The following is a 26,603-nucleotide window of genomic DNA, read 5'->3' on the forward strand; positions in this document are numbered from 1 at the left end:
CACCCGGGGGGTCACCTAATGCAAGGGACCCCCCAGCAACAGCAGGTGCCGTGGCACCCGATGCTGTAGCAGTGGTGCCAGCATGCCTGCCCACTCCGGGAGAGGGTAACCCCGTGACCCTAGAAACAGTCAAAACCTCCTGTGGCTGCAGCGCCTGGGACCACACTAACCGAAGCTGACCATCTAATGGGGGGACCCTACCTGCTTGCGCACCCTGCTCCATTTATTTATTTAATTTATTTATTTTAATTTCTTTTCTTTTCTTTTTTTTGACCGATCAAGAAAACCCCTAAGCCCTGACAGAAACCCCCCAGCGAGGAACCCCTGGACTGAAAAGAAGAAACATTAGTGAACTCACCAGCCGATGCCCGAGGAACCTCCCGCGGCAAAGGAAAATGATGATGATCCAGGCAGGACAGAGTTAATTGCATTTTCAGCACTGCTCAGCCTTGCAGCAGCACCAGGCGCCATCTGCTGGACGGTTCCAGGAACTGCAGCCAGATCCTGTGTGAAGAGCCATGGAGAGGAGCTCACACCCCGCAGAGGAGGGCAGCCGAGGTGAGTACCCAGAGGGGGACATAGGGACCAGGAATAGGGACAGGGGGAGACAGAGAGAGCCAGGAGGGGGCTTAGAGAGAGGAGGGACACCCAGCACAGCAGGAACAGGGGGGGGGGGGGGAGGGAGACAGAGAGAGCCAGGAGGGGGCTTAGAGAGAGGAGGGACACCCAGCACAGCAGGAAGGGGGGGGGGGGGGGGAGGGAGACAGAGAGAGCCAGGAGGGGGCTTAGAGAGAGGAGGAACACCCAGCACAGCAGGAACAGGGGGAGGGGGGAGGGAGACAGAGAGAGCCAGGAGGGGGCTTAGAGAGAGGAGGGACACCCAGCACAGCAGGAACAGGGGGGGGGGGGGGGAGGGAGACAGAGAGAGCCAGGAGGGGGCTTAGAGAGAGGAGGGACACCCAGCACAGCAGGAAGGGGGGGGGGGGGGGGAGGGAGACAGAGAGAGCCAGGAGGGGGCTTAGAGAGAGGAGGAACACCCAGCACAGCAGGAACAGGGGGAGGGGGGAGGGAGACAGAGAGAGCCAGGAGGGGGCTTAGAGAGAGGAGGGACACCCAGCACAGCAGGAACAGGGGGGGGGGGGGGGAGGGAGACAGAGAGAGCCAGGAGGGGGCTTAGAGAGAGGAGGGACACCCAGCACAGCAGGAAGGGGGGGGGGGGAGGGAGACAGAGAGAGCCAGGAGGGGGCTTAGAGAGAGGAGGGACACCCAGCACAGCAGGAACAGGGGGGGGGGGGAGGGAGACAGAGAGAGCCAGGAGGGGGCTTAGAGAGAGGAGGGACACCCAGCACAGCAGGAAGGGGGGGGGGGGAGGGAGACAGAGAGAGCCAGGAGGGGGCTTAGAGAGAGGAGGGACACCCAGCACAGCAGGAAGGGGGGGGGGGGGGAGGGAGACAGAGAGAGCCAGGAGGGGGCTTAGAGAGAGGAGGGACACCCAGCACAGCAGGAACAGGGGGAGGGGGGAGGGAGACAGAGAGAGCCAGGAGGGGGCTTAGAGAGAGGAGGGACACCCAGCACAGCAGGAAGGGGGGGGGAGGGAGACAGAGAGAGCCAGGAGGGGGCTTAGAGAGAGGAGGGACACCCAGCACAGCAGGAAGGGGGGGGGGGAGGGAGACAGAGAGAGCCAGGAGGGGGCTTAGAGAGAGGAGGAACACCCAGCACAGCAGGAACAGGGGGAGGGGGGAGGGAGACAGAGAGAGCCAGGAGGGGGCTTAGAGAGAGGAGGGACACCCAGCACAGCAGGAACAGGGGGAGGGGGGAGGGAGACAGAGAGAGCCAGGAGGGGGCTTAGAGAGAGGAGGGACACCCAGCACAGCAGGAACAGGGGGAGGGGGGAGGGAGACAGAGAGAGCCAGGAGGGGGCTTAGAGAGAGGAGGGACACCCAGCACAGCAGGAAGGGGGGGGGGGGGAGGGAGACAGAGAGAGCCAGGAGGGGGCTTAGAGAGAGGAGGGACACCCAGCACAGCAGGAACAGGGGGGGGGGGGAGGGAGACAGAGAGAGCCAGGAGGGGGCTTAGAGAGAGGAGGGACACCCAGCACAGCAGGAAGGGGGGGGGGGAGGGAGACAGAGAGAGCCAGGAGGGGGCTTAGAGAGAGGAGGGACACCCAGCACAGCAGGAAGGGGGGGGGAGGGAGACAGAGAGAGCCAGGAGGGGGCTTAGAGAGAGGAGGGACACCCAGCACAGCAGGAAGGGGGGGGGGGAGGGAGACAGAGAGAGCCAGGAGGGGGCTTAGAGAGAGGAGGGACACCCAGCACAGCAGGAAGGGGGGGGGGAGGGAGACAGAGAGAGCCAGGAGGGGGCTTAGAGAGAGGAGGGACACCCAGCACAGCAGGAAGGGGGGGGGGGAGAGAGACAGAGAGAGCCAGGAGGGGGCTTAGAGAGAGGAGGGACACCCAGCACAGCAGGAACAGGGGGAGGGGGGAGGGAGACAGAGAGAGCCAGGAGGGGGCTTAGAGAGAGGAGGGACACCCAGCACAGCAGGAAGGGGGGGGGGGGGAGGGAGACAGAGAGAGCCAGGAGGGGGCTTAGAGAGAGGAGGGACACCCAGCACAGCAGGAAGGGGGGGGGAGGGAGACAGAGAGAGCCAGGAGGGGGCTTAGAGAGAGGAGGGACACCCAGCACAGCAGGAAGGGGGGGGGGGAGGGAGACAGAGAGAGCCAGGAGGGGGCTTAGAGAGAGGAGGGACACCCAGCACAGCAGGAACGGGGGGGGGGGAGGGAGACAGAGAGAGCCAGGAGGGGGCTTAGAGAGAGGAGGGACACCCAGCACAGCAGGAAGGGGGGGGGGAGGGAGACAGAGAGAGCCAGGAGGGGGCTTAGAGAGAGGAGGAACACCCAGCACAGCAGGAAGGGGGGGGGGGAGGGAGACAGAGAGAGCCAGGAGGGGGCTTAGAGAGAGGAGGAACATCCAGCACAGCAGGAAGGGGGGTGGGGGAGGGAGACAGAGAGAGCCAGGAGGGGGCTTAGAGAGAGGAGGAACACCCAGCACAGCAGGAAGGGGGGGGGGGAGGGAGACAGAGAGAGCCAGGAGGGGGCTTAGAGAGAGGAGGGACACCCAGCACAGCAGGAAGGGGGGGGGGGAGGGAGACAGAGAGAGCCAGGAGGGGGCTTAGAGAGAGGAGGGACACCCAGCACAGCAGGAACGGGGGGGGGGGAAGGAGACAGAGAGAGCCAGGAGGGGGCTTAGAGAGAGGAGGAACACCCAGCACAGCAGGAAGGGGGGGGGGGAGGGAGACAGAGAGAGCCAGGAGGGGGCTTAGAGAGAGGAGGGACACCCAGCACAGTAGGAAGGGGGGGGGAGGAGACAGAGAGAGCCAGGAGGGGGCTTAGAGAGAGGAGGAACGCCCAGCACAGCAGGAACAGGGGAGGGAGATAGAGAGAGAGCACAGAGAGAGGAGAGGGACACAGACCAGCAGCAACAGGGGGGGGGGGAGGAGGAGGGAGACAGAAAGAGGAAGGAGATACAGACCAGCAGCAACAGGGGGGGGGGACCAGGGATGGCACCCCAGGGGGAGGAATTGTGGACAGAACCCGGGGGAGGAGAGGGGGACCCCCCCCGGCCAACCCTCATCCCCAGAGGAGCCATCAGAGCCCGGGGAGGACCCCCCTAAATCCCCCAGCGGCAGCACAGCTGTGCCCCACGTGGCCCTGAGGGGCCCACTCACCACCACCGGCCTGGCTCTGGATCTGCTGTGCGCCGACCACGTGGGGGCTGGGAAGGCCTCCCAGACCCCCCAGGATGCTCAGCAGGTCTTCTGGCCCCCCTGGCCCGCTGTCCACGGCCGGGGGCGGCAGATGATGCAGGCCGCGTGTCAGACGGAGCAGATGGAGCTGACACGTGGCCTGGTAGTGCCTTGGGCCTGGGCTCCAGCTCCCATACCGGGCCCGAAGGGGGGGAATCAGGGCTGTAGCCGCGTGGGAGGCCCCAGGAGAGGTCTGACCGCGGGGGGTGATCCCACACCGGCGGCCACAGGTTGGAGGGGAGCACATGGCTCCTGAAGGTGCCTGCCATCATCCAGGGCAGCAGCAGCTCTGAGGGCAGCAGGAGTGAATCCACAGCCATCCCTCAAGCAGGAAAAGTCACCAGGCCCAGGACAAACAGGAGCGCAGAGGCAGGGGAAGGGTTTGCTGGCCAGAATCCCAAAAGGCACTGAGGTAAGATGATCCCTGCCCCACTATAAACCCATAACCACTCCCCTAAACACATACAGCCACGCCCATATCCACATACAGCCACTCCCCTAAACACATACAGCCACTCCCCTAAACACATACAGCCACTCCCCTAAACACATACAACCACTCCCCTAAACACATATAGCCACGCCCATATACACATACAGCCACTCCCCTAAACACATACAGCCACGCCCATATACACATACAGCCAGGGCCGCCACCAGAAATTTTGGGGCCCCTAACTCAGCTCAGGGTCTGGGCCCGCCTCCAAATACCGCCCACTGAGTCCACACACAGACACAAACGCACACACTGATACAAAAGGACACAGATACATACTAACAGACACACATACTGAAACAGACATTATTATTATTATTATTATTATTATTATTATTATTGCCATTTATACACGCATACAGGCATACATACTGACACACACATACTGAGACATACACACAGGCATACATAGTGACAGACAGACACATACTAACATACATACAGACACACATGCAAGAGGACATAAAGACACATACATACAGACACCGACATACATACATACACACACACACACACACACACATTCATACATACAGACACTGACATCCATACACACATACATTCATAATGGCATACAGACATACATTCATAATGGCATACAGACATACATACATACATACATACATACAGACTGACATACATGCATATATACAGACATACATGCATACAGACATCCATACACACATACACACAGACCTACGTTCATAATGATATGCAGACATACATGCATACTGACATACAGACATACATACAGACAGACATACATGCATGCATACAGACATACACAAACATACATAGACAGATGTGGCGAAACCAACCTCGCCACTGGGCCCTGGAGAAGCCTGTTTGCTAGCCTCCTACCTACTGACTATGGCCCCTGGGTTATTTGGGGCATATTGTACTGTATATTGCTGCTACTGGCCCTTTTAACAGCATCTATGGACATATTGGGACTTTTGGGACTACTGTCCCTTTAAGACTGTGCTACATATTCTAGTGTACTGCCTGTAATATTATATGTGTATTTGTGTGTTAAGTTTAACCTGGGATATGTATGCAGCATTCATCTGATTGTTCGGTAGAATCACTCCATTCATTATATTGAGTGAAACTACCGAACAACCAGACCACCCAGGACTAAGTGTGCCTCCAATTACCGTTTGCAACAATGTTGCAAACGGGTAATTGGCAATCAGTGTAATGTATTCTTTGTCCTCTGGGTGGCCGCCATTCGGGAAACAAACACGTGGCGGCGGCCATCTTAAACTACCGAACAGCGGTGTTTTGCCGTCGAGTGTCTGGAACTAAAATCGGACACTTGACTAGGCAAACACCGCTGAGACCTCCATACTTCCAGAAATTTGTATAAAAACTACCGAATGGCCCGCCGTTCGGTAGAAAGAACCCCTCAAACAAGGGAATTCATTCAAACCCTCTCCAGGCTCTATAACACAGGCAATTCGCCTGTTTTGCCAAAATGCATGGAACTGTTTTCGGATACTTTACCCATGCGGTCGGTCAAATCTTTGGAACCCCATATCTCCCGAACCATTCATCCGAATTACTTGAATTTTGGATATGTTGTCCCCCTGAATAAGGTGTACCCCCGGGTTTTGGGGTACATCCAGAACTTGGCTGAAAAAGTGTACCGGATAATTGGGTTTAATGTTATCTGAGGGGAGGGAATGTGTGGGCTGAACCATGTATGTGATTGGTTATTTTATGCCTCCCCCTGGGTGTGGCCTGTATGTGTATTATTGTAATAAAAGCCGGGCTGGATGAGCCAGTCCAGAGTTCCTGTTTTTACCCTCAAAGTGATGTGTCGTCTCATTATTGGGGGAAGGATTTATTGTATGCTGTTCCAGTTGACTGCTAGGAGTACAAGCCTATTCGTATGGTTCCTATTCAATGGTCTACAGCATTCATACGCTTGGGAGAATTTAAAGGTTTCTCGGATTCGGTGATTGTGGTGTCTGCCAGAGTGCTTGGAGTCCTCAGGAAGCACTAGGAGCATCCATTAACGGAGGTACCAAGTCGGGGTGCCAGGCGATCCGTTACAACAGACAGACATACATGCATGCAGTCAGACAGACACAGACACAGACATACACACAGACATGCATCCAGACATACATACATAGACATACATGCATACAGACAGACATACATAGACATACATGCATACAGACATACATACATACATAGACATACATACAGACACACACATACATAGCTAAGTACCGTTCAGTAAGAAATCTAGCAAACATCTTAAAAGCACATGCACAGTTTTTGCCCCTCAAAAAAAATCACAAAACAATATTGAATTCACTAGTTAGATTCAAAATTGAGCAGTAAAGAAAAGCAAGCAATGTTTAATTTACATCCAGAATTTATGCTTCTCGGTAAATTATATCCTGTATAAGTATTGATTACAATTAATCTCTTTCATAATAATCAGTGAGTTTATATGCCATAATTAACATGGTTTAAAACAGGAGAACCGTGCAATGTAAAAATATGTTTAATATTATTTTACACTGTGCATTCTGTTTTAAATTAATCACAATTCATCAGAAATTGGGGCGATTCAACATACATACATGCACACACACAGCTCATTTTCCAGCCACCCTCCTGTCTCTTACCTTTTACCTTTGCAGGAGGGTGGCTGGGGCTGATGGGAGTAGTCGGCTTGGTTCTCCCTCATTGCCGCGCGCGCGCTCCTCCCGCGCGGAGTGAGCTGGGAGGAAGTAACTACTTCCTCCTGTGGTGGAATCTCGGTAAAAATAAATTTAGTAGGCCGAGATTACCACGTGGCATGTGTACGTGCATATGCTGACGTATCGATCAGTTGGTTGCACGAGGCAAGATACGATCAGTAGTGTATGGAGCATGTGCAAGAATACAGGATGTAGTATTCCCCTCCTCCATTGTGCTGGACAAGCCATGCGGTCAAGCAGGAAGTTAATTCTTATTTGTATTGATTGGTCAAGAGAATGTGCGGGTGGAGCTTAATATGGGAGGAGTTATGTGCCTATATAAGGAGCCTGCACTATTGTCCGGGGCTCAGAACTTGCTGTATTTTGGTGACGTTAGTCCCTCTGAGTCCCGATCGGTGATCCAATAAAGAATCTCTTCCTTCCTGAAGAAACCTGTGTCCATCTCTCTGTGCTTTGCTTCTGTCAGTTTCTCCGGTATCATTTGGTGCATTGGCCGGGAAGCTCATCGTTCAACGGTAGCTGAGAGGCAGAGGCGTGAGACGGTCTATCTTTGCCCACGTTCTCTACGGCTGCACCCCTGAACTTCTGCGTGGACCTCCCTTCGTCTCGGCGCCACTGGTCTGTTGTCCAGGAGATCATCGGCCTCTACGTAAGAAGTGCTGGGGTGTCCCCGTCGATGAGTGTGAACTCAGGTTCAGGAACGAGGAGGTAAGACAACTGCTGTTTTAGACGGCAGACCCACTAGGGGTATACCGATTGTGCGGTAGGCCCATAAGGGGTTTGAATTGTGTATGGAATCTGCCCCCTCTGTCGGAGGGAAGGAGCGAAGGCGCACCGCTCGATCGAACGCTCTTTAGTCAGACCGTTTGATTTTGTTAGTCAGTCGGGGTTCTGGTGTAAATAGCCCTAGCCGGACACCGGTGTCTTGTCTAGACTAGCGTTCTAGGGTGTATATTTTGTTCGCTAGGTCGGAGGGACCGGGAGACTAAGCGGCGTCTGTGTAAATTCGGTTCGCTAGCTCTCAACCTATCTTGGCTAAGTGGGAAGGCGTGTAAATTTGGAACCCACTAGATTTTTGATAGTAATCGACTAAGAGGCGTCTGTGTAAATTCGGTCCTCTAGCTCGCTATATGTGGTGCTTGGGCAGTGTGGCTAACCAAAACGGATGTACCGTATATACTCGAGTATAAGACGAGTTTTTCAGCACATTTTTTGTGCTGAAAAACTCCCACTCGTCTTATACTATTTTCATTGCCATAATACAGACTGGGGGGAGAGGGGGGCTGGCAGAGCTGTAACTTACCTTCACCGCAGCTCCTGTCAGCTCCCTTCTCTCTCCTCCGTCCGTGCAGCTCCCAGGTCAGCTTCCTCTGCAACTCTCGCGAGAGCCGCGGGGTCAGAGCGTTGCCACGGGTTACCGTGGCAACGCTCCGCGCGGCCGCGAGAGTTGCAGAGGAAGCTGACCTGGGAGCTGCACGGACGGAGGAGAGAGAAGGGAGCTGACAGGAGCTGCGGTGAAGGTAAGTTACAGCTCTGCCAGCCCCCCTCCTACAGCCCATCCACTGGACCACCAGGGAGTGAGAGCCCCCCTCCCTGGCCAGCTAACAGGCAGGGAGGGGGGACGAAAAAATAAAAATATTAATAAAACAAATAATAAGAAAAAAAATATTAAAATAATAATAACAAAAAAAATAATACAATAATAATAAAATGTAAAAAAATTACATAAAAAAAATACAAAAATAAAAATATTAAGATAATAATTAAATAATAATTAATAAAATGCCCAACCCCCACCAATGCTCTGCACACACACACACACACACACACACACACTGCACTCACACATACACACACTGCATTCATACACACACTGCACTGCATTCATTATATACACACTGCATTCATACACACTGCACTCATACACACACACTGCACTGCATTCATTATATACACACTGCATTCATACACACTGCACTCATACACACACACACACTGCACTCACACATACACACACTGCATTCATACACACACTGCACTGCATTCATTATATACACACTGCATTCATACACACTGCACTCATACACACACACTGCACTGCATTCATTATACACACACTGCATACACACTGCACTCATACACACACACTGCATACACACTGCACTCATACACACACACTGCACTCACACATAGACACTGCATTCATCATTCATTATATACACACTGCACTCATATACACACTGCACTCATATACACACACTGCACTCATATACACACACTGCACTGCATTCATTATACACACTCATATACACACTGCACTCATATACACACACTGCACTGCATTCATTATATACACACTGCATACACACACACTGCACTCATATACACACACTGCACTCATACATACACTGCATTCATACACACACTGCACTCATACACACACTGCACTGCATTCATTATACACACACTGCACTCATATACACACACTGCACTCAATTCATTATATACACACTGCATACACACACACTGCATTCATATACACACTGCATTCATTATATACACACGCTGTAAATAAATATTCAGTTAATATAATTTTTTTAGGATCTAATTTTATTTAGAAATTTACCAGTAGCTGCTTCATTTCCCACCCTAGTCTTATACTCGAGTCAATACGTTTTCCCAATTTTTAGGGGTAAAATTAGGGGCCTCGGCTTATATTCGGGTCGGCTTATACTCGAGTATATACGGTAGATAGTTTTAGGTAGTCCATTCAAGGTACTGGCCAATAGTTTAGTTGGGAATTGTAAATGTGATAAAGATTGTTTAGTAAAGTGTATATCTTGTTAGATAGCGCGAGCTCAGCCGTCTAGCGAGAGTGTTAATAGTGTGTTGCTGTATTATAGTGCACGGTACCATAACCCTGTATATTTACTGACACTGTATATAAGTACTAATCATTGTCGTCTATTGCATGTTTAACACCATAACCACTAATAATTGTATTGTGACCTTAAATTGTGCTTTGACCTATGCTAACCGTACTGTAACCGCTATTTGTAAAAGACGATGTTACTGGGGTGTGTTATAGACGGGTAATTCGTATATAGAGAATTATAGCGTGGGTGACTGTATAGTTTCGCCAAAGGGCATAATATTGATTATCTAGTGACTGGTGTAACAGCTGTGTGTGTACGGGAATTCCCTGAGTGTTTATTGTGTTATTGTGTACGTTTCACTTGGTAACTGTACCACGTGGTGCTGTTGCCAGAGGAAACGGGTGTGACTGTTGAATAGTACGCGTGCATAGTATTCGTTGTCAACGACGTTCCATTGATAAGTATGGGCGCGTCGCAGTCAACGATTCCGGATCCCTTAGGTTGTATGGTGAAGAATTTTAAAAAGGGATTCAAAACATGTGATTTTGGGGTTAAAATGTCTCCTGTACGTTTGGTCACTTTGTGTACTAGGGAGTGGCCTACTTTGGTTGCGGCATGGCCGCCACGTGGCAGTTTGGATCCAACTCTGGTACAGCGCTTACACGTGGCTGTATCGGGTAGGCCTGAACTTTACGGGCAGTTTCCTTATATTGATTGTTGGAGACAGGCCGTAAATGACTCGCCAAAATGGATTCAGACATGCCACGAGGAGCAATGTCGCCTCATGGTGGCTAGGACTTGTTTGTCCACTAGGACTGGTGTTAGGCCCATTTTGGACACGCCCCCTGAGTCCGAGATCCCTTTGCCGCCCCCTTACTTTCCTTTAAGAGGAAGTGACGCAAATGCAGGAAGTCCTGCACCCCTTCCCTCATTGCCCTCATCTACTTCCGCTTCCTCCTCCAGTACAGAATCCACCCCCTCTCGTACTAAATCTCCCCTTCCGGAACCAGAGCCAACCCCCATTAGATCTGAATATCCTGATTTGGCGCCACTTCAGACTTCCGGTCAAGCTTCTTCTAGCTCGGCTCGAAGTGTTTTATTTACTACCTTTTCCCAAAACCAAGCTCCCACACCCTCATGTTTTATTACCCCCCGACCGGAACCTCTAACTGACGCCCCTCCACGTAGCCCCATACTAACCCGACAACTGACCGGTACCCAACAATTAAAACATTATCAGATGCCTCTTCGTCTGAATCCAGGGTCAGCCTATATCGATGCCGCAGGTCAAATGGCACATGCTGACCCAGTCTTCGTATATGTCCCATTCACGACTACCGATCTCTTGAATTGGAAGACCCACAATTCCTCGTATACTGAGAAACCACAAGCTATGACTGATCTGTTCACCTCAATAGTTCAGACACATAACCCGACATGGGCTGATTGCCAGCAGTTATTAATGACTTTGTTCAATAATGAGGAAAGGACAAGAATTAACCAAGCGGCCATTAAAGCGCTAGAGGATAGAGCCCGTGCTTTGAATCAAGCCAATCCATCAGCATGGGCCGCAACACATTATCCTAACACCGATCCCGACTGGAATGTTAATGGCGCAGATATGGTCCAACTTAAAGCCTATAGAGACGCTATAATTGCTGGCATGAAAGCTGGAGGAAAGAAAGCCATTAATATGTCGAAGACAGTTGAGGTGATTCAGAAAAGTGATGAAGCGCCCAGTGTCTTTTATGACCGATTATTGGAGGCATACCGCTTGTATACCCCCTTTAATCCGGAAGACGCAGATAATTCCCGAATGGTGAACTCCGCCTTTGTCAGCCAAGCTTACGGAGATATTAAGCGCAAGTTACAGAAGTTAGAAGGGTTTGCAGGTATGTCTATCACCCAACTAATGGAGGTAGCAAATAAAGTATACATGAACAGGGAAACAGAAAGTAAGAAAGAGGAAGAGCGCAAGATGCGTAGAAAGGCAGATATGCTAGCGGTAGCGATCGCAGGCATAGATAGACGGGGCCCAGATAGAGGCGATAGTAAGTGGAATGAGGAACCTCTAAGTAGAAATTAGTGCGTATACTGTAGGGAAGAAGTGCATTGGAGAAATGAGTGTCCGCGAAGAGAACAGTATGAGAGAGACATACCTAGGACAGGTTATGGAAACTTTAGAGGCAGAGCGAGAGGTAGAGGAGGCCCCGGAGGGAGTAATGGTAATAGAGGGAGCAATGGGAACAGAGGAAGTGTTAGGGAAGATAGATATTTCCCAGCAGCGCAAAGGTCCCGCGATAGAGAAGGCAGGGACTTTGTAGGATTGGCTGACACGGTCATGGAGGACTATTGATACCGACCGGGCTCCATCCCCCTTGGTCGAGCGGAGCCTATGGTCGATGTATCAATAGGGGGAAAAAGGAGTGCGTTCATGATCGACACTGGTGCTGAACATTCAGTGGTGACTAATCTAGTTGCTCCTCCATCTGGAAGGACTATTACTGTAATAGGAGCAACTGGAAGAAGTGCTGAAAAACCGGTTCTTAAAAGTCGACTCTGTACATTGGGAGGCCACGTAGTAAAACATCAATTCCTTTATATGCCTGAATGTCCAGTCCAATTGCTGGGACGTGATATGCTATCTAAGTTACAAGCGCAGATTACGTTCCTACCAAATGGAACAACATCCTTAAAGTTTAATGGACCTTCAGGTATTATGACATTATCCGTACCAAAGGAAGAAGAGTGGCGACTTTATACAGCGTTGACTAGCCAAAACCCTAGGAGTGATGAGTCCTTATTCAACATACCAGGAGTTTGAGCAGAGAACAACCCACCAGGACTGGCCCGCAATATTCCACCTATTAAAATTGAACTAAAACTTGGGGTTTATCCAGTGAGCCTAAGACAATATCACATCCCGCAGAAGGCTAAGAAGAATATCCAATCTTATCTGGATAAGTTCATACGGTATGGTATCCTCAAATTCTGTACTTCCCCCTGGAACACCCCATTGCTGCCTGTTCAAAAGCCCGGTACAGATGAGTATCGACCTGTGCAGGACTTGAGAGCAGTCAATGATGCGGTTGTTAGTATACATCCAGTTGTACCCAATCCATATAACCTGCTTGCTTTAATTCCGGGCGGGGCTACTTACTTTACAGTCTTAGACCTCAAAGATGCCTTCTTTTGCCTCCGAATTGCCGCAGAAAGTCAATGTATTTTCGCTTTCCAATGGGAGAACGCTGTAACGGGCTCAAAACGCCAAATGACTTGGACAAGACTGCCCCAAGGGTTTAAAAATTCACCTACCCTATTTGGTTCAGCTCTAAGTCAAGATCTACTGGATTTCGAGTCCATCCCAGGAGAGTGTGTATTGTTACAGTATGTAGATGACTTGTTGATAGCAGCAGTTACAAAGGAAATATGTCAGCAAGCAACGCACGATCTACTACACATTCTCTGGAAGGCAGGATACAAGGTGTCTAGAAAGAAGGCTCAGTTGTGTTTGCCAAATGTCAAATATCTGGGATTCCATATCTCTGAAGGTCAAAGAATTATGGGGCCAGAGAGAAAAGAAGCTGTGTGCCAAATACCGATACCCAAGAATAGAAGACAAGTGCGAGAATTCTTGGGGGCAGCAGGCTTCTGTAGGATATGGATTCCCAGCTACGCGATACTGGCAAAACCTCTGTATGCAGCTATCAAAGGTACAGAGCACGACCCCTTCTTATGGACTCAAGAACAGCAAACGGCATTTGAAGATGTGAAGAAGGCTTTGATGAGTGCCCCAGCATTAGGTCTACCTGATCACACACGACCATTCTACCTGTATGTACATGAGCAAAGAAGAATGGCTGTGGGAGTATTGACACAGTACTTGGGATCATGGCAAAGACCTGTTGCCTACATGTCTAAGCAACTGGATGCAGTGGCCAGCGGACTTCCACCTTGTCTAAGAGCCGTAGCTGCAGCCGCCCTGCTAGTAGCTGAAGCCGATAAACTCACTCTGGGTCAAGAACTTTATGTACGAGTCCCACATGCAGTACAGACGTTGTTGGATTACAAAGGAAATCATTGGTTTAGTAACAGCCGTATGACCAAGTTTCAAGCAATGTTGTGTGAAAACCCAAGAGTGCATTTAGAGACTGTAAACACCTTAAATCCAGCTACCCTTTTGCCACAACCTACTGAAAGTCAACATGATTGTTTGGAAGTAATGGATGAAGTATTTTCAAGTAGACCAGATCTTCGTGATTTTCCCATCCAGAACCCCGATGTTCAATATTATACCGACGGCAGTAGTTATGTGAAAGAAGGGATCCGCTATGCAGGATATGCAGTAACAACAATAGACAAGGTGATAGAAGCTCGGCCACTGGCGAAAGGAACATCAGCACAAAAGGCAGAACTGATAGCACTGACACGAGCGTTACAATTGGCTGAAGGTTTAAGAGTGAACATCTACACGGACTCCAAATATGCGTTTTTAACCACTCATGCCCACGGAGCTTTGTATAAAGAAAGAGGACTATTGAATTCAGAAGGCAAAGAAATCAAATACGCAGCTGAAATCCTACAACTATTGGAAGCAGTGTGGGAGCCGAAAGAAGTCGGTATCATACATTGTCGAGCGCATCTGAGAGGAGATGGTGATGTAACCAAGGGAAATCGGATGGCAGATAGTGCAGCTAAGCGTGCCGCTGAATCGGGAAGACAGGAATATGTGGGGCATATAGCTGCTCTTATACCAACTCCACTGTCTCAATGGACTCCAGTTTATACAGCTCAAGAAGAGGAGTGGTTAAAGACTGAACCTGGAAAGTATTTGGAAAACAAATGGTATCAGTTAGAAGATGGAAGAATAGTCATTCCAGCATCACTAGCGGTAGAAATTGTCCAAAACTATCACAACGGGACACATTCTGGGAGAGACAGCACAGAAGAATCTCTCAGAAAACATTTCTACATACCAAGATTGTCCAACTTGACTCAGGCCATTGTACGAAGATGTGTAACGTGTGCTAAAAATAATGCAAGACAAGGACCAGTAAAGCCACCAGGAGTCCAGTTTATGGGGGGACTCCCCATGTCCGATTTACAAATTGACTATACATTGATGCCTAAATCGGGTGGACATCGTTACCTGTTGGTAATTGTGTGCACCTATTCAGGCTAGGTAGAAGCATGTCCTACTCGTACAGAGAAAGCAGGAGAAGTTGTGAGATTCCTGTTACGAGAAATAATACCTCGATATGGACTACCCTGCTCTATAGGATCGGACAATGGTCCAGCTTTTGTTCATCAGTGCCTACAACAACTGACTCATATGCTTGGTATAAAGTGGAGGCTTCATACGGCATATAGACCCCAGAGTTCTGGTAAGGTAGAGAGAATGAATAGAACTATTAAGAATCAGTTGGCTAAAATGTGTCAGGAAACCCAACTTAAGTGGAACGTTCTCTTACCCATAGCTTTATTGCGAATCCGCAGTACCCCTACCAGAAGGATGGGCCTCTCTCCTTTTGAAATCATGTATGGGCGACCACCTCCCGTACTTGGTAACTTAAGGGGGGACTTGAGTCAGTTGGGAGAAGGAATTACCCGGCAGCAGGTTGTAGAGTTGGGTAAGACTATGGAGGAGGTACAGAAATGGGTACAAGATAGATTACCTGTGAATATTTATCCCCCAGTTCATAGTTACCACCCAGGAGACCAAGTGTGGATTAAAGAGTGGAATAATGTACCGTTAGGGCCCAAGTGGAGAGGTCCTTATGTTGTTCTTTTGTCTACTCCTACAGCGATAAAAGTAGCCGAAGTGACTCCGTGGATACATCACTCCAGGGTTAAACCAGCAGCAGTCGATTCTTGGCAAGTTACAGCAGATCCAGAGAATCCCTGCAAGATCCGGTTAAAACGCACAACTCAGTCGGAGTAACGAGGAACTTTGTGGATTACAAAATTTTATTGTTTCAGAGATTTGGTGCGTGAGTGAGAAGGCCATAATAAAGCCTGTCCGCCCACCGACGTATAGTATATAAGCCAGGGAAAGTCTCGAAGGGACTCCTGTGAAGACGAGCAGAACTCCATTCCCTGCAGCCCTTACATCCTGGAAGCTGAGGTGCCTTCGCACGGACGAAGACTGAGGATGACGACGAAAGATGTGTTCTTGATAATGTTTATTTATGTGTATTTTTATATTCAGGAAGGTAGAGGTACCGACACTCCTAGCTGTGAGGTATGCATTAAGACTACAAGAACAGGTAACCATATTTCCCAAACCCTAATTTGGCATTCACAATATGAGTGTAAAGGAGATGTATCAAGATGTAGATACCTAAATATAGAATATAGTGTGTGCCATTTAGGAGTAGGAGAACCTAAGTGCTTCAGTCCGGAGTATCAACCTCGTACAATTTGGTTGACTCTCAGGAATGGAGATCCTCAGGGGACCCTAATTAACAAGACAGTATTAGAATCCGTATATTCTTCGGGTGTTCTGCTATTTGATGCGTGTAAGGCTATATCAAGTGGTAGAAAGCCGTGGAATGTATGTGGGGATCTTAGATGGGAGAGGACGTATGGGTCTAACGATAAATATATTTGTCCCAGTAGTAAAAATAAATATGTGAGTCCTAGATGCCCAAATAGAGATTATAACTTTTGCCCATATTGGTCTTGTGTGGGGTGGGCAACTTGGGGACAGACAGTAGACAAGGACATGATAGTGACTAAGTTGCCTACCAGCCCATATTGTAAGTCTATGGAATGCAATCCAGTCCATATACTTATAAATAACCCCGACAAGTTCTTAGACAAGTATGGTAATTTATTTGGGTTTCAAATATATGGGACGGGTTTAGATCCTGGGACAGTATTGTTTATAGGGATAGAGACTGATACGGTATCCTCCCAAACTCATCAAGTATACCATTCCTTTTATGAAGAGATGAGCATAGATAATAAGATCCCTCATAATGCTAAAAACCTGTTCATTGATTTAGCCAAAAGTATTGCCGGTAGTCTTAATGTTACCAACTGCTATGTGTGTGGAGGTACTAACATGGGAGACCAATGGCCTTGGGAAGCAAAGGAGGTAATGTCCGGTTCTGAGGCAATTGACCAATTAATATCTACACAAGCCGATTATCATATGAGTGTTAGAGGTAAATCTGAGTGGAGATTAAAGACCTCCATCATAGGTTATGTTTGCATAGCAAGGAAAGGAATAATGTATAATACTTCTGTAGGAGAATTAACTTGTCTAGGGCAAAAAGCTTATGATGATGATACAAAGAATACAACTTGGTGGTCGGCTTCAAATGTCTCAGAACCATCTAACCCGTTTGCTAGATACGCCAATTTAAAGGATGTGTGGTTTGATCTATCCATCACATCTACCTGGAGAGCCCCAGCAAATTTGTACTGGATCTGTGGTAAGAAAGCCTATTCGGAGTTGCCACAGGACTGGGAAGGGGCATGTGTGTTGGGTATGCTCAAACCATCCTTCTTCTTGTTGCCTATTGAAACAGGTGAGACTTTAGGTGTTAAAGTGTATGATGTGAATCATAGGAAGAAAAGGGGACCCATAGAGATAGGCGCCTGGGAAGATAATGAATGGCCTCCCCAGCGTATTATAGATTATTATGGGCCAGCCACGTGGGCAGAGGATGGTACTTTTGGTTATAGAACCTCTATTTATATGCTCAACCGTATTATAAGATTACAGGCGGTGGTTGAGATTATTACTAACGAGACATCACAAGCGCTCAATCTTCTAGCGAAGCATAATACCAGGATGAGGACAGCAGTATACCAAAATAGATTAGCCTTGGATTACCTTTTGGCAGTAGAGGGAGGTGTATGTGGTAAGTTTAACCTGAGCAATTGCTGTCTTCAAATAGATGACGAAGGGCAAGCAATAGCTGAGCTTACTAGCCATATGGTTAAACTAGCGCATGTGCCTACTCAGGTATGGAAAGGGTATAATCCAAGTAGTTGGTTTGGTAGCTGGTATGAGTGGTTTGGAGGGCTTAAGGCAGTGGTAGGTGGAGTCCTACTGATTTTAATGTTGTGTCTACTCCTGCCGTGTCTTATACCCTTAGTAGTTAGGTCTGTGCAAAGCCTGATAGAAAATATAGCAGAGAGGAAGGCTGCAGCACAGATAATGGCCATATATAAATATGAGGCTCTAGATCAGGGAGAACCAATGCAAGATGAGTGTTGAAGATTCACATCATAAGATAAGTCTGGTCTGGTTCAAGGTAACTTGCGGTGTATGCAAACTAAGGTTAAGTGATGCCTCAAGTAATTGTGAAATATCAAGAGGCATCAAAGGGGGGAATGTGGTGGAATCTCGGTAAAAATAAATTTAGTAGGCCGAGATTACCACGTGGCATGTGTACGTGCATATGCTGACGTATCGATCAGTTGGTTACACGAGGCAAGATACGATCAGTAGTGTACGGAGCATGTGCAAGAATACAGGATGTAGTATTCCCCTCCTCCATTGTGCTGGACAAGCCATGCGGTCAAGCAGGAAGTTAATTCTTATTTGTATTGATTGGTCAAGAGAATGTGCGGGTGGAGCTTAATATGGGAGGAGTTATGTGCCTATATAAGGAGCCTGCACTATTGTCCGGGGCTCAGAACTTGCTGTATTTTGGTGACATTAGTCCCTCTGAGTCCCGATCGGTGATCCAATAAAGAATCTCTTCCTTCCTGAAGAAACCTGTGTCCATCTCTCTGTGCTTTGCTTCCGTCAGTTTCTCCGGTATCACTCCCAGCAGCACTTGCTGCGGCTGCTCTTTTTTTTTTTTTTTTTTTTTTTTAAAGGGGCCCGGTCGCGCTATACAACGGCCACAGCGCTGACCGGGCCCCTGAAGGAGGGGGCTCATCGGGTGGCCCTAAGTGTGTGGGCCACCCGGTGGGCCCCACACGTGGGGCCCGGGCGGCCGGGCCACCCAGGGCCGCCGGGCCCATGACAACTGTTATGGTTGTCACCCCCTGATGGCGGCCCTGCATACAGCCACTCCCCTAAACACATATAGCCACGCCCATATACACATACAGCCACTCCCCTAAACACATACAGCCAATTACTAGCACCATCCCCACACTCATACATGTGCCCTTGTCCGTTTAGCTGTGCTGACCTCCCAGGGCCTAATCCTTGCTCCCGACACCATTCACCAAGCCACAAGTTAAAGTCCCTAATACGCATCCGCCTGTCATTCTGAGTGTTATGCACAGGCAGAACTTCAGAGAATGAAGCCCATGGAATAAGCAAAGCTAGATGGAATGGGCCTTGACAGAGCTAGGAGGCAGGCCTATGGAGGAGTGTGACTTGATTGGTTAATTGGTAAAAGGGGAGTGGCCTAGGCATATAAATATTCGCCATTTTAAAATTGGGTTCCATTTTAATTTGAAATCTTTACCTGTTGTTAGCTGTTGCTGGCTTCTGGTGGGGATTTTTCTTCTTTGTTTTGCAGATGGATTCCGTGGCTGAGAGTGATATGGCAGCGATCCTCGAGGGCGTGAAGGCAGCAATCTGGCAGCATGGAACAGCATGGATGGAGCAGCAGCTGGGGGCAGCACTGAGCATGGCGGGTCCGTCGGCGGCACCGGCGCGTAGGACTTCGCGCCAGACCAGGCCTCCACAACGCTTGAGCCCTGATGCCAGTGCTGGCGCGGTTAGGAGTCGCAGCCCGTCAGCAGGCATGGCAGGGACCTGCAACAGGAGAAGTGGCGGCCGGGCTAGGATCCGCGGAGGTAGCGGCCCGGGGGCGACCACGCACCAAGGTCGGCAGGCAGCATCTGAGGTGTGCGGTCAGGACAAGATGGCGCCGAGGACCACAGAGGCAGCGGGCTCGTTACCAGCAGCGGGCTCCGTTGGGAGCAAGGAGCAGCCAGCAAGACAGAGTAATCGCGGTGAGTCGTCCCCTGGGGCAGTTAGGGCAAAAAGGGGTAAAAAGCAGGGATTGGCGAATGAGGCCCTCTTACCCCGGTCAGGTTCCGCAGATGATGGGGCAGCCAGTAAGGGCTTGGACAGCAGGGGACAGTCAGCACCTGCCGCCTATTCCGGGGCAGGTAGGGAGGCGCCCAGAGCACGCAGCAGGTTGCAGCAAGCGAGGGCTAGGCCGCAGGCACCCCTTCCATCAGCGCAGCGGCCGCAGGTGACAGGCAAAAGGACTGATCATAGGGCGCTGGTGACGGGTGGCGGGGTCACAGCAGGCAGTGGCATGGCCCCCTCCAGAACTGGTGCAGAGATGAGGCGCTGTAGGCCGACAGATCAGCGGGTGGGCAGGGAAGGCCGCGCTCAGGAGAGGTCAGACAGCCCCATTGGTTGGCGCAGAGACAGGGGGGGTGATAGGGGATCTAGCCATCGCTCCAGGAGTAACCGGCGGAGCAGGCAGCGCAGTAGCAGCGGGGAGTCTTCGGTTGGGCGTTACCGCGGCTCACCCGTTCGGGGACCAGTCTCGCGGGGGAGTGCATCCAGGTCAGCGAGCGGGGGCTCTCCCGACAGGCGGGACAGAAGTTTTTCCGGGGACAGGTGCGGCCAAAAGGGCCGGCAGGCCAGGAGTAGCAGTACGCATAGAAGCGCAAGGGTTGAGGTTAGGGAGGACTTGAGTTCTGATGACGGCCTCCCCAGTTGTGCTTCTTTTGTTCACAGGCCATTGGAAGTCGGGTCAGCGGGCCGCAGGAGGCCTCGGGACGGCAGAGATTTTACAGCAGCATCGCCAGGACCATCGCATGGCGGAGTTCGGGAGGCAGCCCCAGGATCAGCAACACCACGGGGTTTGGTCGGTGAGTTGCACAGTACACCACACTCTGGAGATTTATTAGAGGGTTTAAAATCTTTCCTTACATCTTGGAGTTCAGGTCTGGATAAGGGGGCTTCCTTTAGCAGGGCGTGGTTGCCAGGGTCGTCGGCAGGGCCGCCATCAGGGGGTGACAACCATGACGGTTGTCACGGGCCCGGCGGCCCTGGGGGGCCCGGACTGCTCTGGCAGTCCTGGGCCCCACTTTCCCTCCCTGCACACATAGATAGCGAATATCGCTATCTATGTGTGCAGCCGCGGGCCCCCCGGCTACCGCAGAGGGGGCCCAGGCAGCACACAGCCTCTTCTCTTCGCTCTCCTCTAATAACTCTCGCGAGACCCGGTTGCCATGGCAACGCTCCGCGGGTCTCGCGAGAGTTATTAGAGGAGAGCGAAGAGAAGAGGCTGTGTGCTGCCTGGGCCCCCTCTGCGGTATCAGGGAACCAGGGGGGCCCCACCATGCCACCGGACCACCAGGGATGGAATCTCCCCCTCCCTAGACACAGGTAAGCAGGGAGGGGGGAGAAACATTTAATTAAATGTAATTTTTTTTTTATTATGTTAAAATGCCCCCCCCCCTCCCCCTCACCCCAGATTGCACATTTACACACATACACTGACACAACACACACACACACACACACACACTACATACACTGACACAACACAACACACACACACACACTATATACACTAACACAACACACACTATATACACTAACACAACACACACACACACACTATATACACTAACACAACACACACACTACATACACTAACACAACACACACACTACATACACTGACACAACACACACACTACATACACTGACACAACACACACACTACACTGACACAACACACACACTATATACACTAACACAACACACACACACACTACATACACTAACACAACACACACACTACATACACTGACACAACACACATATTACATACACTGACACAACACACACACTGCATACACTAACACAACACACACTCTGCATACACCAACACAACACACACACGGCATACACTAACGCAACACACACTCTGCATACACCAACACCACACACACACTGCATACACTGACACAACACACACACACTCTGCATACACTGACACAACACACACACTCTGCATACACTGACACAACACACTGCATATACTAACCCAACACACACATTCTGCATACACTGACACAACACACACTGTATACACTAATACAACACACACACACTGCATACACTGACACAACACACACACTACATACACCGACACAACACACACACTACATACACTGACACAACACACACACTACATACACTGACACAACACATACACACTATATACACTAACACAACACACAAACACACACACTACATACACTGCATACACTGACACAACACACATATTACATACACTGACACAACACACACTCTGCATACACCAACACAACACACACACGGCATGCACTAACACAACACACACTCTGCATACACCAACACAACACACTGCATACACTAACACCACACACACACTGCATACACTGACACAACACACACTCTGCATACACTGACACAACACACACTCTGCATACACTGACACAACACACACTCTGCATACACTGACACAACACACACTGCATATACTAACACAACACACACTCTGCATATACTGACACAACACACACTCTGCATACACTGACACAACACACACTGCATACACTAATACAACACACACACTGCATACACTAACACACACACTGTATACACTAACACACCACACACACTGCATACACTAATACAACACACACACACTGCATACACTAATACAACATGCACTCTGCATACACTACACACTAACCCACTCACTGCATCCACTATACTGACACACACTCTGCATTCGCTACATATGCACACTCTGCATTCACTACACTAGCACACACTCTGCATCCGCTACACACTAACACACTCTCTGCATTCACTACACACTAACCCACTCACTGCATCCACTATACTGACACACACTCTGCATTCGCTACATATGCACACTCTGCATTCACTACACTAGCACACACTCTGCATCCGCTACACACTAACACACTCTCTGCATTCACTACACTAGCACACACTCTGCATCCGCTACACACTAACACACTCTCTGCATTCACTACACATTAACACACTCTCTGCGTTCACTACACTAACACACTTTCTGCATTCACTACACTAACACCCTTTCTGCATTCACTACACATTAACACACTCTCTGCGTTCACTACACTAACACCCTTTCTGCATTCACTACACTAACACCCTTTCTGCATTCACTACACTAACACACTTTCTGCATTCACTACACTAACACACTGTCTGCATTCACTACACTAACACACTCTCTGCATTCACTACACATTAACACACTCTCTGCATTCACTACAAATTTACACACACACTACATTCATTACACTGACACGCTCTGCATTCACTACACCCTAACACACACTCTGCATTTATTACACACTAACACACACTCTGCATTCACTAAACTGTGCACACACTCTGCATTCACTATACTAACATACACTCTGCATCAACTGTACACACAGCATCCACTACACAAACATCTTGTATTCACAGTACACACACTACATCCACCACAAATTAAAACACTCTGCATTCACTATACACAGACACTGCGTCTAATACACACACTACATCCACTACAGACACTGCATCCACTAAACACATTTCATCTAGTACATACAAACACTACATCCACTACACAAACACACACTACATCACTGTACACACACTACATCCACTACTCAAACACTCTCTGCATTCACTACACATTAACACTCTGCATTCACTACACTAACACACACTCTGCATCCGCTACACACTAACACATCCTCTGCATTCACTACACATTAACACACTGCATTCACTACACTAACACACACTCTGCATCCGCTACACACTAACACACCCTCTGCATTCACTACACATTAACACACTGCATCCGCTACACACTAACACACACTCTGCATCCGCTACACACTAACACACTCTCTGCATTCACTACACATTAACACACACTCTGCATTCACTACACATTTTCACACACTCTGCATTCACTGCACACTATACTGACACACACTCTGCATTAACTGTACACACAGCATCCACTACACAAACATCCTGTATTCACAGTACACACACTACATCCACCACAAATTGAAACACTCTGCATTCACTATACACAGACACTGCGTCTAATACACACACTGCATCCACTACAGACACTGCATCCACTAAACACATTTCATCTAGTACATACAAACACTACATCCACTACACAAACACACACTACATCACTGTACACACACTACATGCACTACTCAAACACACTTTGCGTTCACTATACACACTGCATCCGCTACACAAACACACACTCTGCATTCACTGCACAAACAGTATCTAATACACACAAACACTACATCCATTACACACATTCTAATTCACTTCCACTATACACACCACATTCAGTCCCGCATCATTGTCAGCGGACTAGGTAGGGCGTGGGCGGGCCCGGGAGGGGGCAGAGGGCGGGGGGCCCAGACCTTGTGCTTTGTCAGGGGCCCCACAATTTCTGATGGCAGCCCTGGTCGTCGGGTTTGGGGTCGGAGGTGAATCCGGTCTCCGAGCGGGTGGGGAGCGGGGCAGGTGAGTTGGCAGCAGCGTCAGCGGGGTCAGTAGCCACAGAAGTGGTGGCGGAGAGGGACATGCTAGTGGGGGAGATTCCGGATGCCGCACGGCAGAACGTGCATGTGTCGTTTGCGGGTCCGCTAGGGTGTCACCTTAAGGTGGAGGTTAAAGAAAGGTTGTGGAAAGGTGAATTTGTGGAGATCTTCTCCCTTCTCCCTTTAGATGAGTACCTAGATTTGAAGGAAGAGGATAAAAAGGACGCTAAGAAAGAGGAAGAAGAAAAGCGGCGTCGGTATAGGAAAATCCCGAAAACTTTCGGGAATTGGCTGCGAGCCTTTTGCATACTGGCGAGTGTGCTAGGGGAAAAGGCCCCTGAAAAATGTTCGCAATTATTTTGCTACTTAGACGGGGTTTGGGAGTCTTACCGCACTTATGGGGGACTAGCCTGGTGGCGGTACGACGAGCAGTTCCGCCAGAGGCTATCGGCTAATCCAGGAATGAGGTGGGATCAGATGGACCTGCCGTTATGGATGAAGCTGATGATGTCTCAGAAGGCGGCTCCCTTTCAAGGGGGGGCTGGCGTCGGTGCCTCTTCCACCTCGTCGGCTGCGCAAAGGAAGGGATTTTGCTGGCTCTATAATGAGGGCCAATGTAAGTGGGGTTCCACATGCCGCTTTAAACATGAATGCTCCGGATGCGGTGGGGGGCATGGTTACAACCGGTGTTTCAAGCGGGGTAAGCCCGCAACAACAAGCGCGGCCGGAGGTGCTTCAGCACCATCCGCTGCCGCTGGGTCGGTCACCGGTGAAGGTAGACGCGATGCTCCCGTGGCTAAACAGCTACGGTAAGCGGGAGGATGCTCGTTTGTTGCTTGAGGGATTTACAAGGGGTTTTATCATTCCCTTCTGGGAGCGGGTGGTGGCGCCTCGTTTCCGTAATCAGTAGGCGAACATCATGATGTAGTGTGTGAGAAATTGCTTCATGAGGTTCGCCTGGGCCGGATGGCGGGACCGTATAAGGAGCCTCCGCTGCCTGATCTCAGGGTTTCCCCTCTAGGCGTAGTGCCAAAGAAGGAGGCTGGAAAATTTCGCCTCATCCACCACTTGTCATACCCGAAAGGGTCATCAGTCAATGATGACATTGACGGGGCTCTCTGTTCTGTTTCCTACGCATCATTCGACCAGGCGGTCGAGCTGGTAAGGGAGGCAGGACGCGGAGCGTTGTTGGCTAAGGCGGATATAGAAGCGGCTTTCCGCCTTTTGCCCATCCACCCAATGTGTCACCACTTGCTAGGTTGTTTTATTGATGATAACTATTTTGTGGATCTGTGTTTGCCCATGGGATGCTCCATTTCATGTGCGTACTTTGAGAAATTTAGTACGTTCTTGGAATGGGTAGTGAGAAAGGAGGCGGGCACCAAGTTTGTGGTCCACTACTTGGACGATTTCTTGTGTGTCGGGCCGGCCGGCTCTGACGCTTGCCGTTTCAGGTTACGGTGTCTTGAATGGGTTAGCCAAGTTTTTGGGATACCTCTGGCTCGCGACAAGACCGTGGGGCCTGTTACTTGCCTTAGTTTTCTAGGACTTGAAATTGACACGGTCGCCGGGGAATGCAGGTTACCATTGGATAAGTTGGAGTCCCTACGCGACGCCATTTCGGAGTTGCGTGGGGCAAGGAAGGCGACACTGCGGGCTGTACAGTCGTTGTTGGGACGGTTGAATTTCGCTTGTCGCATTATTCCGGTAGGAAGGGTATTTAACCGGTTCCTAGCCAAAGCCACGGCGGGAGTGCGGTCACCTCATCATTTTATTAGAGTCACCGCTCCGATCAAGGAGGACTTGGGTGTATGAGAGGCCTTCCTGAAGGATTTCAATGGGAAGGTCTTTTTCAGGGAAAAGTGTATCGAATCTCCCGAGTTGGAATTCTTTACCGACGCGTCAGGGAGTGTAGGCTTCGGGGCCTACTTTGCGGGTCAGTGGTGTGCGGAGAAATGGCCCGAACGTTGGGCAGTCAGCCCGCTGATTCGGAACTTGGCCTTTCTCAAGCTGTTCCCATTGGTGGTAGCACTCTCCTTGTGGGGTCAGGTCCTACGCAATAGGAGAGTGGTTTTCTTTACAGACAATATGGCCGTTGTGGAGGCTGTGAACAATCTGTCAGCGTCATCGGTCCCAGTG

General features: G+C 49.8%; 1 protein-coding gene across 1 annotated transcript in view; it reads left to right on the forward strand.

Annotated features, from left to right (window-relative positions):
* Window positions 1-364: 364 nt before the first annotated feature.
* Window positions 365-26,603, forward strand: part of LOC134608224 (cytochrome P450 11B, mitochondrial-like) — a 186,438-nt gene continuing 160,199 nt past the window's right edge. Inside the window, exon 1 of the mRNA XM_063450886.1 lies at window positions 365-558. Within this exon, the coding sequence (XP_063306956.1) occupies window positions 365-558 (194 nt within the window). The remainder of the gene's footprint in view (window positions 559-26,603) is intronic.

The sequence above is a fragment of the Pelobates fuscus genome, chromosome 4 (assembly GCF_036172605.1).
Source record: "Pelobates fuscus isolate aPelFus1 chromosome 4, aPelFus1.pri, whole genome shotgun sequence".
Classification (NCBI taxonomy): domain Eukaryota; kingdom Metazoa; phylum Chordata; class Amphibia; order Anura; family Pelobatidae; genus Pelobates; species Pelobates fuscus.